Genomic DNA, 17,480 nt, shown 5'->3' with positions numbered 1-17,480 from the left:
GTGCTCGAGGACGTGGGGGCGGGATGGGCAGGAGGAAGACTGTCACGTGACGCTGGAGCACACGTGACTCGGAGTACACATGACTTCCCGTCGCGGGCCACCTCCGGGAGAGCAAGGACGCGAGGCAGCAGAGGTGAGGGGACTCCGGAGGCTGGAAGAGATCCCGGAGGCTGGAAGGGACCCAGGAGCCCCCGGGGCGGGGCGCGGCGGGGCGCGGCGCGGCGCGGCGCGGCGGAGGAAGCTCAGCGGGTGGGAGCTGGGACTGGGCCTGGGCTTCCCTCGCTGATGAGCCGCCAGCTCTTCCCTAGGGGCGGCTGAGCAGCGAGCGAGCGAGTAAACAGCCGGCACCCGCTTCCTGCCGCAGATGGTCCGAGCCGCGCTGTCGCCGCCATTCCTCCTGCTGCTGCTGCTCTCCTGGGCGCCCCGAAGCGAGGCAGCCCCCGACCAGGACGAGATCCAGTACCTGCCAGGGCTGACCAAGCAGCCGTCTTTCCGCCAGTACTCTGGCTACCTCAGAGGCTCCGGCTCCAAGCACCTCCACTACTGGTCTGCAGCCCTGCCTTCCAGGGCGGGGTTGGGAGGGACACTGCGATGCCCACCGGGGGAGATGATAGGGAGGGGGGGGTTCTTTTTTTTATATAAATTTGTTTTATTTATTTACTTATTTTGGCTGTGTTGGGTCTTCGTTGCTGCGCGTGGGCTTTCTCGTTGCGGCGCGCGGGTTTCTCATTGCGGTGGCTTCTCTCGTTATGGAGCACAGGCTCAAGGCGCGCGGGCTTCAGTAGTTGTGGCTCGCGGGCTCTAGGGCGCAGGCTCTGTGGTTGTGGCTAACGGGCTTAGTTGCTCCGCGGCATGTGGGATCTTCCCGGACCAGGGATCGAACCCTTGTCCCCTGCATTGGCAGACGGATTCTCAACCACTGCGCCACCAGGGGAGCCTGGGCGTGGGGGTGGGGGTGGGGGTGTTATTAAGACCCCTGAAGGAGCCTGGGAGCAGGGAGGGCCGGAAGGAGCCCTCCCCCCACCTGCACCCATCCTAGCCTGACTCCCTCCCAGGTTTGTGGAGTCCCAGAAGGATCCCAAGAGCAGCCCTGTGGTGCTGTGGCTCAATGGAGGGCCGGGCTGTAGCTCCCTAGACGGCCTCCTCACCGAGCACGGCCCCTTCCTGGTGAGTGGAAAGCAGCTCAGTAACCCCTGGTAAGGGGCAGGGAGGGGACAGTTCCCAAAGGAAAGAAGCGGGGAAGAAGGAGAAAAGGACTTTGTGATCTTCTGAAGATGTGTCCGTTTCCTGAGCCTCAGTTTCTTCATCTGTACCATTGGCTTGACTATTAGTACCTTTCAGGGATTTTGCCCGATTGTACAGTACTCAGCACGGTGGCCCTTTCCCTACCCCCAGCTGGCTCTTGGGACTTAGCCATCTCTTTCCTCCGCAGATCCAGCCAGATGGTGCCACTCTGGAGTACAACCCCTATTCCTGGAACCTGGTATCGCCGCCTCTGTGGGTCCTGTGGGGGTGTCTGGGCACTGGGATGGGGTGGGGAGCCCTCCTTAGCCCGTTTCCACTTCCCCTGTAGATTGCCAATGTGTTATACCTCGAGTCCCCAGCTGGGGTGGGCTTTTCCTACTCCGATGACAAGTCTTATGCAACCAATGACACCGAGGTGAGTCCGCTGCCTGCCCACGTGCCCCAGCCTTGCTGGGTGGCATGATGCGGGGAGAGAAAGAGCATGCCCTTGGAGTCCATCCGTGGCTCTGTTGTGTGCTAGGTGGTGTGGTTTGGACAAGTCACAACCTGTTGTACAAACAGGATGGGTTGGTGTCATTATCCCTGAGATTCTTTCTAGCTCAAACACCAACACTTCCCGATTCCATCCATCCTGCCATCCCCAGGTGGCCCAGAGCAATTTTGAAGCCCTTAAAGATTTCTTCCGCCTCTTCCCGGAATACAAGGACAACGAGCTTTTCCTGACGGGAGAGAGCTATGCCGGCATCTACATCCCCACCCTGGCAGTGTTGGTCATGCAGGACCCCAGCATGAACCTTCAGGTGCAAGGAGGCTGCAGGAGGGAAGGGAGGCATCTTGGGGTCATAGCCTTGTGGTTAGCAAAGGTCAAACAGGTCAGCGCCTCCATTCCAACCCAGTCTTCCTTCATAACATTCCTGCCACTAGCTGGCGTCTCCCCGGCCTGTGTGCCTTCCACAACAGGGAACCTACTCCTCAAGCTGCCAGCTCCATTCTTTAAGTTGAGTGGCCTCCCCCGCCTCCACCCACTCCCACAAGCCAGCCCGGGTTTCAGTTTCCAGACTGCTGAAGGTCTGGGTGCGGGTCAAGGGAGGCTCTTCTTCCTCACTGTCCAGATGAGCTAACGCCCTGGGTGTTTCACAGGGGCTGGCTGTGGGCAATGGACTCTCCTGCTATGAGCAGAATGACAACTCCCTGGTCTATTTCGCCTACTACCATGGCCTTCTGGGAAACAGGTATGGGAGGGGACTGCTGGGCAATCTCTGGGGCGCAGCAGGTCATGGGACCTCAGGTCTGTCCGCCAGGCACATGATATCTTGGGTCCTACCCTGGTTGATGAGCAGAAGGCGGGGCTGGGTTTGCTAGAAAGGTTTTGGTGCTGAAAGGCCAAAGCATAGACATCAGAGTGTAAAGGGACGCAGGAGGGCTGCAGCATGGCCCAGGGCAGCCAGGTTTGGGAGCTACATACCACGCCCTGTGATAAATGTCATTGTTCCCTGGGATTAGGTCCCTTGGGTCCAGGCCGTGATGGGAGGTTGAGAAGATGGGGTGTTCGCCTTCTCTGCCCACCATGGGCCTCAGCAAATCTCACTCATCTCCTACAGGCTCTGGTCTTCCCTCCAGACCCACTGCTGCTCTCAAAACAAGTGTAACTTCTACGACAACAAAGACCCACAATGCGTGACCAATGTGAGGTTCTGCCCCTGCCCTCCGTCACCCCTGACGGCCCCCATCCTGAGAAGGGGACCACATCCCCTTTGGGGACTCCTCCCCCTCATCCCCCTGTGGTTTCCTATCCTGCACCCTTCAGCAATTCGATGTCCTCTGGGACACATGAGTATGCATGTGTTCCCACACCACTTCCTGTGACTTCCCTGTGAGGGGAAGGGGCTTCTCACTCATCCATCGTCTGCGATGTGCCAGGACTGTGCTCAGCTATGGCAGTGTGGATTGTTCCATCTTCAAGAGTCTCCTTCAAGGGAGATGCTATTAGGCACATTTTCCAGAAAAGGAAACTGAGGCCAAGCGTGTCGAAGTCGCTTGCCTGAAGTCACAGTGCTAGGAAGTAGAGACCTTAGGATTTGGACCCGGGACTAGCAGATTCCTTCCACTGAGCCTCAGTTTCCCTGCCTGTGAAGAAAGGGGGGAAAGGGTAGTGACCAAGCGAAGCAGGAGAGCAATAAATCTTAGGGCGCTGTTGGGGAGGTCATGGGGAGGCCAGGATTCTGTAAAGCATGGTGGCTTTTGGGGTATCATTGCAGCTTCAGGAAGTGTCCCACATCGTGGGCAGCTCCGGCCTCAACGTCTACAACCTCTACGCTCCATGTGCTGGGGGGGTGCCCAGCCATCTAAGGTGGGCCCTGCCGTGTGCCCCTTGGGCCAACCCCAGTCCCATCTGGAGGCTCAGGCACTCATCCCCCGACCTCACTTGCAGGTACGAGAAGGACACTGTCGTGGTCCAGGACCTGGGCAACATCTTCACTCGCCTGCCACCCAAGCAGATGTGGCATCAGGTGTGCAAGGGCCCACGCTTACCTCCCAGCAGGGTGGGGAGGGACAGGGCAGGGAAGCAAAGATCCTGACCCTCTGTGCCCCCCCCAGGCACTGCTGCGTTCTGCGGGAGAGGTGCGCCTGGACCCCCCCTGCACCAACACCACAGCCGCCTCCACCTACCTCAACAACCCTCTTGTGCGGAAGGCCCTCCACATCCCCGAGCAGCTGCCCCGCTGGGACGTGTGCAAGTGGGTTTCTGTGACCGCTTGTGGCCTGGGGGGTGGCGGGCTGTTGTTCCCAGGGATCCTTTGGCTAGGGTTTCTCAGTGGGGACACAGAGGGTGTTTGGGGTGTGGCTGAATTGTACAATAGGATGTTCAAGGTCTCTGACCCCCCCGAAGTTGACTGATATTCAGTCACCTCATTCTTTTTTTTTTTTTTTTGAGTTCCCAACCAGGGATTGAACCGAGCCCTTGGCAGTGAAAACGCAGGAGTCCTAACCACTGGACCTCCAGGGAATTCCCCCAGCCACTTCATTTTTTTTTTTTTTTTTTTTTAATCCTTGGCTGTGTCGGGTCTTCGTTGCAGTGCATGGGCTTCTCTCTAGTTGCAGCGCACGGGCTTCTCTCTAGTTGTGGCGCATGGGCTCTATAGTTTGCGGCATGCAGGCTCTCTCGTTGAGGCGTGCGAGCTCAGTAGTTGTGGCACCGGCTTAGTTGCCCCGAGGCATGTGGGATCTTAGTTCCCCGACCAGGGATCCAACCCACGTCCCCTGCATTGGAAGGCGGATTCTTTACCACTGGACCACCGGGGAAGTCCCAGCCACTTCATTCTTAAGCAGCCACATTGGTTGTTAAAGTATCAATTACTTAAATGGTATTTAGTAAAAAGACATTCCCATCCCCAGCCCCTCCCTGACTCCAGTACCACCCTAGCTGCCCACATCTCCTATGACCCCTACAAGTAAGAGGGTGACACCTGGCACAGCAGGGGCCATTCAGTTCCATTCTGATTGGTCAGCACGAGCCCTTATGCACTCATGCCAGTGCAGCCCAGCCATTGTAACAAAGTGTCCCTGTACATTTCTAAATGGAGGAGAGTTGGGGACCTCTGAATTCCAGTCCCTCCCCCCCATCTAGATAAGTCCTAGAGAGGTTACATGCCCAAGGAGGGACTGAATCCCAGCTATCTGCCTCTTAGGCTGGAGCTTGGGAATAGGAGGGGATAGGGGAGGGCGTCTGATCTATTGTCCCTTTTTCTCCCCCAACCTGGACCTGGTCTTCCTGCCCGTGTGCTCCTGCAGCTTCCTGGTGAATATCCAGTACCGCCGTCTCTACCAAACCATGTGTTCCCAGTACCTGAAGCTGCTGGCCGCACAGGTGAGTGGGGCCAGCACAGCTGGGTCCACCAGCAGCCTCAGGACCCTGGAGCAGTGTGGCGAGGCGGGGGCTCCTTCAGGGCGCCACTCGGGGCAGGGGAAGCTGAAACTCCAAGAAGTGAAGTCACTTGCCCTAGGTCCTGTGGTCAGCAGAGTCAGGATTTGAACCTGGCTCTGTCCCCACCTTACGCTGCTCTGCTGGAGGGGGCAGAGAGGTCCGCGTCAGCCAAGGAGCCATTAGGGTGAGAAGAGCTAGTCAGATCGTGTTACAGAGAGGCAGACTGGGGTCTGAGGTGGGAGAGGGCCTTGTCCAAGGTCACCTAGGAGATACTGGCAGAGCTGGGGTAGGACCAGGTTCTGTACAGCACAGTGGTTCAAGCATGGGCTCTGGGGTCAGACTGCCTGAGTACAAGTCCCTTTACTAGCCTACTAGCCGGGTGACTCTGGGCAAGTTTCTCATATATCTTGAGACTTGATTTCCCCATCCATAAAATGGGGTTATTGATGGTATCTACTACCTTCATAGGGAAAGCATTTAGCAGAGCACTGGGCAGGTAGGAAGTGGTCAGAAAACACAAGCGTTTCCTGGTTTATGCTGTTTAGCTGGGCCTCTTGAATTCCCTGAGGGGTAGGGCTTGAACTGGGGAAGGGCTGGGGTTTGGGCTTATTCCAAACCCCCCATTTTTCCCCTGCCCTGCTTCAGAAATACCGGATCCTGCTGTACAACGGAGATGTGGACATGGCCTGCAATTTCATGGGAGATGAGTGGTTTGTGGATTCCCTCAACCAGAAGGTGAGCCCGGGGTCCCAGCCCTGGGGTTGGGCCGGTACAGGGGTAGTGCAGCGTGGCTCTGGCAGACAGAGGGGGCAAACCTGGAGGAGTTCCCGGCCCCTGAGGTCTTGCTGGTGGCTGTGAGCAGAGATGACGGGGCAGCTACAGGCTGCTAAGTCTTTCCTGGTGGGGCAGATGGAGGTACAGCGCCGGCCCTGGTTGGTGGACTACGGGGACAGTGGAGAGCAGATCGCTGGCTTCGTGAAGGAGTTCTCCCACATCGCCTTTCTTACCATCAAGGTAGGGCCTGGGCCTGGTGAGGACTAGGGGGGCTGGGGGGATGGGGCAGGACCCACCTGTCCTTTCCTTCTGACCTCCTTTTATGCTGGGTTACCATCTGGCCCGTGGAAGGGCAAGTTTTCGGGGGAAGATGGGAAAAACAGATGGATTGGGGGAGCAGGAAGGTCACTGGCTAGAGGGGTCCAGTAGGATGAAGGAAGCACCCAAGGGCAGGGGTTGTACAGGGAAGGAATCTCACGAAGCTTTGCCCTTCAGGGTGCCGGACACATGGTCCCCACTGACAAGCCCCAGGCTGCCCTCACCATGTTCTCCCGCTTCCTGAATAAGCAGCCATACTGATGACCATGGGAGCAGCCCCCCACGGCCTGATCCAGCCCTTCCCAGCCTCTCCTGCCGGGAGGGAGGTCCTCCTTTATGCAAAATGCCCCTGTGGGGCAGATCCCTGCCTCCAGAACTGACCCCACCCGCCTCCGCAGCCCTGTGCATCCCAGACCTGGCCCCAGCGCCTCACATATACAGTCTGGGGGGAGTTTGCACTTTATAACTCACTGGGGTGAGGCCTGGCCCCCTCCCTGCTTAAAGAATGCCCTCAAGGCACTGATCGCATCCCAGGAACACAACAGAGCTCAGGACAGCCCACGGGGAGGGTGGACGGACTGTAATTGATGGATTGACTGTGATTATGGAATTAAATTGGGTACAGCTTAAAACCCCATCTTCTCTGTGGCACTGGGGGTTAGAGGACACTAGAGGCTGTGATGGGGTGAGGGAGGGAATGAGAGACGGTGGAGTCCTGAATGCAGCTGCGAGGGTCGGGGTTGAGGACTCAGACAGCTGCCATGGAGGGTGGCGGGGCACTGGGTGCTAGGGGGTCCCCCGTGTTGGCAGGCCGGTTCTTCTCAATCACCTCTCGCAGCCCTTTGGCAAAGTGGAGGTCAGCCCCGATGGTGAGGAAACCCTGTGCAGGGAGGCAGAGAAGGGAGTCTCTTCATTCCATTACCGAGAGCAGGGTTTAGAGACGGAGACAAGAGTCCCTGGCCTCAATCTAGTGGGAGAGGTGGAGCAGCAGAGCAGTTCTTATAACTCCCTATGAAGGGTGCTGAAACAGAGGCTGCAGGAGCACAGCCTGTGGAGGTCAAGGAGGGCTTCCTGGAGGAGATGAGCTCTTAGCTAAGACCTGAAAGATTAGTAGGCACTGAGGGTAGAATCAGGGAAGAGTGTTCCAAGGTGAGGACACAGCTGGTGCAAAGGGCTGGACGAATCTGATGTAAGATTAAAATAAGAAGAGGCAGTTGATAAGGGAGAAGCTAGGATCAGGTCACGGAGGGCACACGAGAGCTGTAGAGGGAGGGGAAGGCTCTGCCCTCCTTCCCCATCGCACCCCTACTCACCGCGTGGTTCGTCACCACCTCGCGCACAAAGTCAATACCCTCGGGGAGTGGGATCTGCACCCCACGCCAGGTCCGCTCTGTGGATGGGAACAGCCAGCTCAATCTGGGCCCACCTGGCTCCCCTGTCCTTTCCCCCTCCCTCCTCACTTCCCCCAGCCCTACCATTAAGCATGGGCATCACCCCAATCTGCAGCATGGTCTTCAGAGGGGTCTGCAGTGGGATCAGCTGGGAGGGAGGAGGGAGGAAGTTAGGGCAGCCTGTAGAGGGTGGGCTCGCCTTCGCTGCCCACCTCAATCCCAGCCCTGGCCCGCCCCCCCCGCCTCAATTCCCAGCTCACTGCCAGCGACTCTAATGCAGACTGGTTTGAGTAGATTCGGAACCTGTGGGGAAAAAAGAAGGGTCCAGTGGGCACGAGCCCTTGGAAGCTCCACCTTCTCCAGGCCACTCAGGCCTCTACCCACCCAAAGCCCCTGAGTTTCAGTCTTACATGTTACACCTACAAACCTTTCCAGGGGGTTCTACCAGTTTCCAGGTGTGTATCCTTGGGTGAGTCATCTCTCCCTCTTTGAGTCGCCTTTTCTCCAAGTCTGCTACTTTTTTTTCTAGTTTTTTTTGTTTGTTTGTTTAATTTCAAGTCTGCTACCTTTTATGTGTGGAGTACCTCCTGTAAGCTAGACTTATGCTGATGGCTTTACATGTGTTGTTTACGTTTATTTAGCAAAACTTTCAGTGCTTACTCCCTGCCAGATACTGTGCATGTTAAAAAGTTAAATATTATTAAACTATCTTAAAATGCCACCTCATAACAACCCTAAGAAACAGGCACTATTACAATTTGCACTTTACAGAGGAGGCAAATGAGGCCCAGAGAGATTAAGTAATTTGCATAAGGTCACATAGCTGGCAAACTGCAGAACCTGTCTGCAGAATCTAGACTCCTAACCTCACCCTGCATTATCTCATTTAACTCCCCAGAACAACGCTGTCCAGTAGAACTTTCTGTAAAATGTTCTGTATCTGCACTGTCCACACAGTAACCATTAGCTACATGTGGTTATAGAAATGAACAACTGAGGAACTATTTAATTGTAATTAAATGTAAACAGCCACATGTGGCTAGTGTCTGCCACGTCAGACGGCACGTCCTTGGAAAGTAGGTGCTACTATTTTCTATATTTAATGCATGAAGGAAACGAAGCTCAGAAAGATAAAGTGACTTGTTTTAAGATCACAAAGCTAAGATGTGCAAAATCCATGTTTTCGTGCACTTTGCTGTGTGACTGTAGGTGTGTCATTTAACCTTGCTGGGCCAGCTTGGTCATCTCTCATAATACCTGCTCTGGGTGGTGAGAATGCAGAGAAACTACACTAAAATGAAACACTTTTTATGCGTTAACAAGACCCCAGCTCTCCAGTGGCTTATAGGTATGACTGCATTTTAGCTCCCCAGTATTTTTGGGCAGGTGTGATTATCCTGAAGACACTGAGGCTCAGAGAGGTTACAGGCTCGCCCACCTGCGCAGGTCCAGCTGTGTGCGCAGCACCTTCCCCTGGAGTGCCATCTTGGCACTGAGACGGGCATCCTGTGTAGGAAGGTAGGGAGGGTGGTGTTACGGCCCCAAAGGGTGTCCGCAGTCCTCCTCCCCGATCCCTCACAGCCCCGACGCTGGTGTCCGTACCATGGTCATGCTGGACAGCTTGACCTCGGGCTGGTCGGGTGGGACCAGGGCGATTGTGACACTGGCAGTGACAGAGATGGTGGTGCCCGAGGGCTTGATGGTGCAGCGTGGTGGCGCCGTGACCCGCAGCTCCAGCTTCAGCGGAGAGTCGATCACTGCCGGGCTCTGGGGACAGAGCAGGGAGGACAGGTCAAGTTCCAGACGGGTCAAGTCCTCCTCCCTGTTGAGTCCCTGGGGAGGAGGGGGGTGGCTGTACCATCTGGGAGCCCAGAGACACAAATGGGAAGACTGGTCTGGCTTCTGGAACCCTCCAGAACTGTGTCCAGCCTCTGCCTTTGCTCAGACAAGGGGATGTTTCATTCTAGGAATGCCTCCTTCCTTCTCTTTCTGCTTTCCTGAGTTCTCAGTATTCAGGACCCATCTCCAATCCAGACTCCTCCGGGATAGTCTCTTTGCGTTAAATATCCCAGGGAATTCCCTGGTAGTCCAGTGGTTAGGACTCGGCGCTTTCACTGCCGTGGCCCCAGGTTCAATCCCTGGTTGGGGAACTAGGATCCCGCAAGCCGCACAGTGTGGCCAAAAAAAAAATCTCAAGCTTCGTGCCATATCTCTTTTCTTGAAACTGCTGAGCTATTTCTTCTACAGGCAGTGTAGTGACCAAGTGCTTACTTTTCACCAAACACTTCACGTGTATTAGCTCATTTAAACCTCACAATAACTGTGTGAAGCAGGTATTAAATTACACCCATTTTTGAGATGGGGAAATTGAGGCACAGAGAGGTTAAGCAACTTGTCCAAGTTGTTATTTAGTTGCAGAACTGGGACTCAGACCCAGGCAGTCTGGCAATAGAGTCCATGCTCTTAACAACACTTGGCCACGATCATGATGATGACAAGGATAGCATTCAGAGCAGCTGGTGTTGACTGAGCACTTCCTCTGTTGTTGTAGTTGCTCCAAATGTATTAATTCATTTAATCTTCATGACAACTCTGGGAGGTTGCATAGTATAGAGGAGAGAGGCAGGGTGACTTGGAATCACACAGATTCCTATCTGGGTTCAAATCTCAGCTCCATCATTTACAAGGAAGAACCAAGGACAGGTCCTTTAATGATCACTGAACTATTTCTTTAAAAAATTTAACTCCCCATTAAACAAGGGAAGATAAGCAAAAAGGATAATACATCAGTCGCTGTGAAAGCCCCTACACTGGCCGAGCTTGGGTTCTCAGCCCACCCTCATCATGGCTTCGTGAAGGAGACGGAGCGGGGGCAGCAAGCCCCCTTCACAGACCTGGAAACAGGCTTGGCCAAGCGAGCGGATGTGGCCACAGGCAGGAGGCCAGGCCTTCTGTCTACTCCACAGCTGCCACTGGGGGCTCTACTTGCCTCACTGGTCCCATCACAGTGCGCGGATGGCGTGCCCACCCCCCTGGCCAGGTTCCTACCTCCCGCTGACACTCACCAGCAGGACGATGTTCCCAAAGTAGGTGGCTCTCAGCAGCATGTCCAGATCATGGGGCACCTGGACCAGGGAATTGGGGATAAGGCAGAAGTTCCATCACAGGTCCCCTCTTGCCCATCCCACAAACAGACCCTGGCATACCTTGGCCCCCACCAGCGACAGCTTCAGGGCCCCTGCCTGGAAGTAGCTCTCCATGGCAGAGTCGAAGAAGAACTCAGAGAAGGCCACGTATACCATCCGCTCTTCCTCGGGCAGCTGGGGCTCCACCGCCCGATTGCGCAGGCTCCAGTTGCCCTCAGCCAGGGGAAAGAAGGCCCCCTGGGGTTGGAGGATCAGGGTCAGGGCCAAGGCAGACTAGCCCAGCACCCAGATGTCTCCAGGCCCTGTGGGGATGGTGGGGGGTTGGACCCGGTTGCTGTCCTTGGGGGACTCAACAGGTATTTTTCTTAAAAAGCATGGAAAGGAGGGTAGCAGGAGTGCTTCAAGGGAGCAATCCCATCAGACTGGAGAAGGGAGGCTCAGCAAAGGGTTCAAGGAGGAGGTAGCACTTGAGTGGGCCTTGAGACTAGATGGTAGTAATGATGGCAGCTGCTGCCTACATATACACAGTAATTCTTCTGTGCCCCTTACCTAGACCAACTCCTTTAATCCACATAACATCCCATGAGATTATCTTCTCTTTTTTTTTCTTAATTGTTTGGCCTTGCCACGCGGCATGTGGGATCTTAATTCCCTGAGCAGGGATCGAACCTGTGCCCCCTGCAGCGGAAGCATGGAGTCTTAACCACTGGACCGCCAGGGAAGTCCCGAGATTATCTTTTCTTACTGTATTATTTCCATTTACGTATTAGGAAACAGGCATAGAAAGGTTAAGCCACTGGCTTAAGATCACACAGCCAGTAAGTGGCAGAGCTGGGAGCTGACCTTCAGGCATTCTAGCTCCAGAGTCTGCTCTGAAACTCTGCTACACTCCACTGGGAGGGGCAATGTTAATGGCCACATACTAGTTGAGTGGCCTTGGACAGGTGCCGTCGCCTCCCTGAGCAAGTCTCCACATCCCTAAAATGAGTATAACGTCACTACCTGATGTACAGCGTTGTGAGAGGATGAAATGAGATTGTGTGCGTTAGAGCTGAATGTTCAATTCCTTCAGGGAAGATGGGGGAAGACAGCATGAGCAAAGGCCCTGAGGTAGGAAGCGAAGGGCATCTTTTTGGAACTAGTAGCTGCAGAGGAACAGGATGAAGTGAGAAAGTTGGGGCCAGACAAGATGAACAAGGCTGAGTGCCAGGCTCAGGAGTTGAACCTGATTCTGTAGCCAGTGGGAAGCCACCGCGTCCCCAGCAATGGAGGGGCCGCATCAGAGTTGTGCTTTAGGGAACTGAACCCAGCAATGTAGGGGAGAAGGAGGGTGTCTGGTTACACACACCAGCCAGACAGCTCACCCGGAATTCCATGTCCAGACTGCTGGCGGAGGCCACGGGATCCTTCACGAGGGAGTAGTCAATGCCAACGAGCTCGTCCACAGCACTGCGCACTGCGGGGAGGGGCTTGAGTCCCGCAAAGTTGTGTGATGCTGGGCAGGGTGCTTAAGCTCTCTGGGCCTCAGTTGCTCGTTCATAGAATGGTGATCCTAATACTTCCCTCATAGGGTTGTTATGAGGATCAAATTAGTTTTACGTGGAAAGCATTTAGTGCCTGGTGTGCAGGAAGTGCTCAACAATGTTAGCTATTATTATTGTGGGAATTTTGTGGTGGTTTTTTTTTTTGGGGGGTGTGGGGTGCCACACTGGGCGGCTTTCGGGATCTTAGTTCCCCGACCAGGGATTAAACCCAGGGCCACAGTAGTGAAAGCGCCGAGTCCTAACCACTCAACCGCCAGGGGAGTCCCTATTATTATTGTTGTTGTTGTTGTTGTTATTACTACTACTACTACTATCAGTACATAGGTTTCATCAAGTCACTAAACAAGATGGCAAGGGATTCCCTTCTCTCATTGGTTTCCCCTGCCTTCTCCTTCCTGTCCTGTGCCCCTTGTATGTGGCGTGATGATCTCATAGCTTAGGAAAAGAGAATTCACGTTAATTGAGCTCCTATTAAGTGCCCAGTGATGAACACAAATGAGGCCCCAACAGCAAGCACATATTAAGGATCTTGACAGCCATGCCCTCAGTCAACCCTCAGCAACCCGGGGGAGTAGTCCTCAGCCAGGCAAGGAAACCAAGTGAGAGAAGTGAGTACTTACCTTGGGTCACGCAGGAAGGCAGAGGCCACATTTGAACCCAGGGCTGTTCCATCACAGGGCTTGGAAGAGGCCTACTCAGGTGCTACCTGATAGCTGCGCACCTAGCCTCCTCCCCAGCCCCACTCCAGACCCAAGGCCGGGCCCAGAGCTCTCCGTCCCACCCGCACCAACTCACCAGGCACGGTGTCCAGCAGGGAGTTGAGAAGCACGGTCCCTGCATGGTAGAGCACGGGGCAGATCTGGGAGGTGGGGGCCAGAGTCAGGGTCTTCGAAAGAGAGGGCATGCCCACCCCCGCTGTCCCCCAACACCGCCTGCCCCCCACTCGCCACTGCCCACACCTGCTGGTTGAGGAGGAAGCGCATCCCTGAGGTGATGAACATGGAGAGGAATTCATACACCTTCCTGTGAGGAGAGGAGAGGCCAGGTGAATCCAGACCCTGCCCCACCCCCAACCCAGGTCTGGGAGAAATCACAGCATCCAGAGATGGTGAGGGGTGGGGGGAATACCCCTACTTTGACTTAAATTACCACCTCTTTAGTGGAGGTTTTCCATGACTTGGGCTCAAATCCCCTTCTCCAGGCTGATTCTCAAGACCTCCTCTCCCACCCTGTCCCCCACCAGCCAAATGAATCTACCCAGAGTTCCTCAAATCTCCTCTGAGCATCCTCAGCTCCATATGCTTACTCATGTCCTCCCTTACACCCTCAATGCTCCTGTCCTGTATTTCCCCATCTGGGTGCAGATGCTTCCTCTTCCAGGCAGTCCTCCTGGATTACCCTCCTCTGAACCTCCCTTCTCCAGAGTACTTTCTTGGTCCCTCTCTCAAGGCCCCAATGACAAATGTTTTGTCCCTCCAGTCAGGCTCTGTGCTCCTTTTTAAATCCTCAGGGCCTGGCATACACTTTGTTGAATAAATAAAAAATTGACCAAATTGGCCAACAGCAGATAATAAATCCACCATTTTCTCTCCCCCACCCTCTTCCAGAACCAGCACAAATTCCCCTTCTCAGCCCCAAACCTGGAACTATGTTATTATTTTTGTTATTAGTAGTAAGAGCTACCAATTATTGAGAAGCAAGTACACACCCAACCAAGTACCCCACTGTGTACGCTGGTCCTCTCAATGGTTCTTATCTAAGTGGCTAGCCCATACTATATGTCAGGTACTGTTCTAAATATTTTTATATAGATTAAGATAAACAGTCCTCACATCTCATAAAGTAGGTCCTATTACCATCCCTATCTTACAGAGCTTCAGCGACTTGCCCAAGGTCACACAGCCAGGAAGTGGTGGCGCTGAGATTTAGACCCAGTTAGTCTGACTCCCAAGCCTGCACATTGTGCGTTGCACTAAGCAGATGGGCTGTGGGTCTCAAATGGCGTGCACTGGGCTTGGGGACGGGGCTTACTTGAAGGTTCCCCCAAAGGCTGCATGCATTCTGGAGACAGAGGCCTGGCAGGAGACGTTGGATACTTTGATCCGGCCAGTGGGATCCCGGGAGAGCTGCAGAGCGGTGTGGATGGACACACCCTCGGCAGAGGCGTTGATATATCCCCCATCGTAGCTGCGGTGGGGGTGGGGGTGGGAGGGTTAATGTTCACTCTGGCTTAGAGCTTAACCAAGTCTTCACTGCCCTCCTCCCCACCCCTCTACATCATGACTGCTCTTAATAAGACTTTATTTACTTCTGCACAGTATACCAGACATTCTATGAATTGGGTAAGATTGTCCCTATTGTACAGATGAGGAAACTGAGGCTCAGAAAGGCTAAGGGGGACTTCCCTGGTGGCACAGTGGTCAAGAATCCGCCTGTCAATGCAGGGGACACGGGTTTGATCCCTGGTCTGGGAAGGTCCCACATGCTGCGGAGCAGCTAAGCCCTTGCGCCACAACTACTGAGCCTGCGCTCTAGAGCCCGTGCTCCACAACGAGAGAAGCCACCGCGATGAGAAGCCCGCGTACCACAACAGGGTCAACCCCGCTCGCCGCAACTAGAGAAAGCCCGCGCGCAACAACGAAGACCCAACGCAGCCAGAAAAAAAAAGGCTAAAGGATTGCCCACAGCTCCACAGCACCCCCAGTCCTCCTGATCCGCCCTCCACTGCCCTGAGGGTGCCGGGTCCTCACAAGAACCAGTAGAGGAGCTGTCTCCGGAAGCGCAGCCCCAAGGAGCCATTGTTGATCTGTAGCATGAGCTCCTGCTCTGGCTGGAAATGGAGCTCAGAGGATGTCAGCTGCAGCTCCATGACCTTCACCCTGTGGGAGGAGACCTCAGGGTCAAATTCAGGACCAAGAAAAGGGGACCCCACCCAACCACAGCAAATTCATTCCTTCCTCTTCCAGTCCAGGCCTGGGGAAGCTGGCGTGGGTAGAATGAATTCTTCCATTGCCCCTCACGTACCCAACCTGTGCTTGGGTGGCGAAAACTTGGACTTGGGTGGGTCAGAGACTAACTTCTCATGATCCAGGTGTTAAAGGTGAGCTTCACCCCCTCTCTTAGAAGTCTTCCTTCCCTTCCCCACCCTGGGATTGCTAGACCCTGTCCCCACTATCCTAAACCACAGGCCTTTATCTCTGGTTCCTCTGACCTCTCCCATTAGCTCCACCCGGGTGCCCTACATCCCACTCTCATCCACCGGCAATTTTCTTGACTCCGCCTCTCTGGAACTCTTTGGCCAGCCTCAGTTCCACAGGTTAGGCTTCACTTTTCTCGGTCCCTACTACATTTTTAGGCCACGCCCACCTCCTTGGTCCCGCCTCTGTAGGCAGTCTAGGCCTTTATCTTTTCGGGCCTCATTCAGTGTCTTAAGTCCAGCCTCCTCGATTTGGCCACGCCCACATTACGCTCAGGCATCCTGTCTTCGAGACTCTGTAGGTATTTCCTAAGCCCCGCCCCCTACCAAGACCCCGCCCCCTCGGCCCCCACTTACTCAGAGATATTGTAGTAGAAGTGGCCTTCTCGGCCCCGCACGTCCGGAATGGTGATGGTCTCCAGCTCTTGCTCCAGAAAGCGCAAACCCTCCTGCTTCACTGAAGCAGCAATGAGGCCCTTAGCTCCTGCACGCCCTGCCGGTGCGACTCCTCCCACAGCCGCCCCGGCCCGCCCCCACTCTTACCTAGCTCAAGCGCCTTGGAGGTGATGCGGATCTTGCAGCCGGGGAGCTCAGCCTGAGCGCCTGCCAGCAGCGCTAGAAACAGGGCCCCGAAGAGGGCCATGGCGAGCGGGCCTGGGGGTGGGGTGGGATCGCGGGAGTCATCCGGGCCTCTAAAACCCACTCCTCGGATGGCCAACCAAAAGAGGGGGCTGGCCGGGATCGTTAAGCTTGAGATAGCTCTTCGGGGAACTTGGAACCAATAACATTGCCTCCATTTGACAGACGCGGAAACTGAGGCTCATGCGACGTGCGCTCTGGCTCCCAGAGGATTTGGGGCACGGGGGAGAGGAAGGGGACCTCCTCGGCTCGCTTTTGCAACGACCGCATGACGAGTTTGGACCTCCCGGGGACCAAGCCCCCCCTCGCCCAACAACATCCCTCTTCCTCTGCGGCGGGCGGGCGCGGCTTGCACGTTACCATGGGAACGGCTGCACGCGCATTCCTCGGGGGTGGCTTGCGGTCTCCTAGGCCCCGAGCCGGAGGAGCCAAGGGAGAAAGCTGCCGGCCCGACCTCCGGCTCCCGGGTCTCCCGGCTCCTCCAGGTCCTAAATACCTGTCGTCGGGCTTCTGCCTGGTGCCCCCCGTTTCAGCGCCCTCCTTCAGGGGCTCTCTTCCCCACCCCGGGCTCAGTAGACCACGCGGCCGGGCGAGGGTCTGGGGGTGGATGGGGACGCGCCCCAACTCACTCAGAGGTGGAGCTGGTGGTCGGCGCGGTCACGTGGGGCGGCGGGCAAAGCAGGGGATCCAGGCGGCGGGGTCTGGCGGGCAGCGCTGTTCCAGCCGCCTTTATAAAGACGGGCCTCCCCGACCCCCCTCCTCTCTCCCACTCTCCCCTCCTCCTTCAGGGGTTGGGAGGGAATGGGGCGGGACGCTGGCAGCCGGGAGGGTGGAGAGGGCTGTACGGAGCCCCGTGACAAGCCTGGCCGTTGTCAAGACAAGTGGGGGACCCAAGCCCGGCAGGAGGGAGGGAAGTGCAGAAGTCGGCCCGCCCAACCCCAGTAATCCCTGCTTTGCTGGGACCTTGGTTCAAATTCCTGTTACCCATCTCCTCCTGCATGATCCTGAACAAGTCATTTCACTTGGGTTCCTGAGCCTCAGTTTCCTCATCCAGCAAAATGTGTGTGACAATAGGAACTACCTCTTAGGCCCAGGGCAAGCCACAGAGTCAATGCCCAAGGCACGTTTTTTTCCTTCCCTTCCACCCAGAATCATCTCAGTACCTCTCTTTGCCAGGTTTCACTATGGGAAGCCCCACGGCCACCCCACGCCCACTGTCTCTGTGTCACTGCCTGCGGACCTTAAGGGCCCAGGGACCTCTCCCACTGGGGTTCATCCAAATACTGCCAGCCCAGGAAGACA

General features: G+C 55.6%; 2 protein-coding genes and 1 non-coding gene across 6 annotated transcripts; 2 read left to right on the top strand and 1 right to left on the bottom strand.

Moving 5' to 3' along the window:
* The first annotated feature begins 17 nt into the window (after positions 1 to 17).
* CTSA (cathepsin A) lies at positions 18 to 6,894 on the top strand. Of its 3 annotated transcripts, none has more exons than XM_060125091.1 (15): positions 18 to 133; positions 365 to 546; positions 1,056 to 1,167; positions 1,433 to 1,483; positions 1,574 to 1,660; positions 1,890 to 2,045; positions 2,386 to 2,477; positions 2,847 to 2,931; positions 3,504 to 3,595; positions 3,677 to 3,755; positions 3,844 to 3,983; positions 5,038 to 5,113; positions 5,816 to 5,905; positions 6,080 to 6,184; positions 6,440 to 6,894. In XM_060125091.1, the coding sequence occupies exons 1-15, from the start codon at positions 80 to 82 to the stop codon at positions 6,521 to 6,523; spliced, it is 1,485 nt and encodes a 494-aa protein (XP_059981074.1). In that variant the 5' UTR covers positions 18 to 79; the 3' UTR covers positions 6,524 to 6,894. The 3 variants fall into 3 exon arrangements, with proteins under 3 accessions (XP_059981074.1, XP_059981075.1, XP_059981076.1); XM_060125092.1 differs by having other exon boundaries at positions 116 to 133; positions 309 to 546; XM_060125093.1 differs by having other exon boundaries at positions 125 to 249.
* On the bottom strand, positions 6,811 to 16,946 carry PLTP (phospholipid transfer protein). 2 transcript variants are annotated; one of them, XM_060125089.1, is made up of 16 exons: positions 16,808 to 16,946; positions 16,083 to 16,193; positions 15,897 to 15,996; positions 15,094 to 15,222; positions 14,375 to 14,530; positions 13,303 to 13,366; positions 13,139 to 13,202; positions 12,164 to 12,255; positions 10,860 to 11,036; positions 10,719 to 10,778; positions 9,256 to 9,420; positions 9,092 to 9,159; positions 7,914 to 7,956; positions 7,738 to 7,801; positions 7,576 to 7,652; positions 6,811 to 7,142 (listed from the first exon to the last, which is right to left on the bottom strand). In XM_060125089.1, exons 2-16 carry the CDS (start codon positions 16,180 to 16,182, stop codon positions 7,011 to 7,013), a joined length of 1,491 nt encoding a protein of 496 aa, XP_059981072.1. In that variant the 5' UTR covers positions 16,183 to 16,193; positions 16,808 to 16,946; the 3' UTR covers positions 6,811 to 7,010. The 2 variants fall into 2 exon arrangements, with proteins under 2 accessions (XP_059981072.1, XP_059981073.1); XM_060125090.1 differs by lacking the exon at positions 14,375 to 14,530.
* TRNAE-UUC (transfer RNA glutamic acid (anticodon UUC)) lies at positions 9,731 to 9,803 on the top strand. Its single transcript has one exon. It is a non-coding gene; the product is annotated as a tRNA-Glu (tRNA).
* Positions 16,947 to 17,480: the final 534 nt, after the last annotated feature.

This window comes from Lagenorhynchus albirostris, chromosome 15 (genome assembly GCF_949774975.1).
Source record: "Lagenorhynchus albirostris chromosome 15, mLagAlb1.1, whole genome shotgun sequence".
Lineage (NCBI taxonomy): Eukaryota > Metazoa > Chordata > Mammalia > Artiodactyla > Delphinidae > Lagenorhynchus > Lagenorhynchus albirostris.
This window is presented reverse-complemented; position numbering and strand designations above follow the sequence as displayed.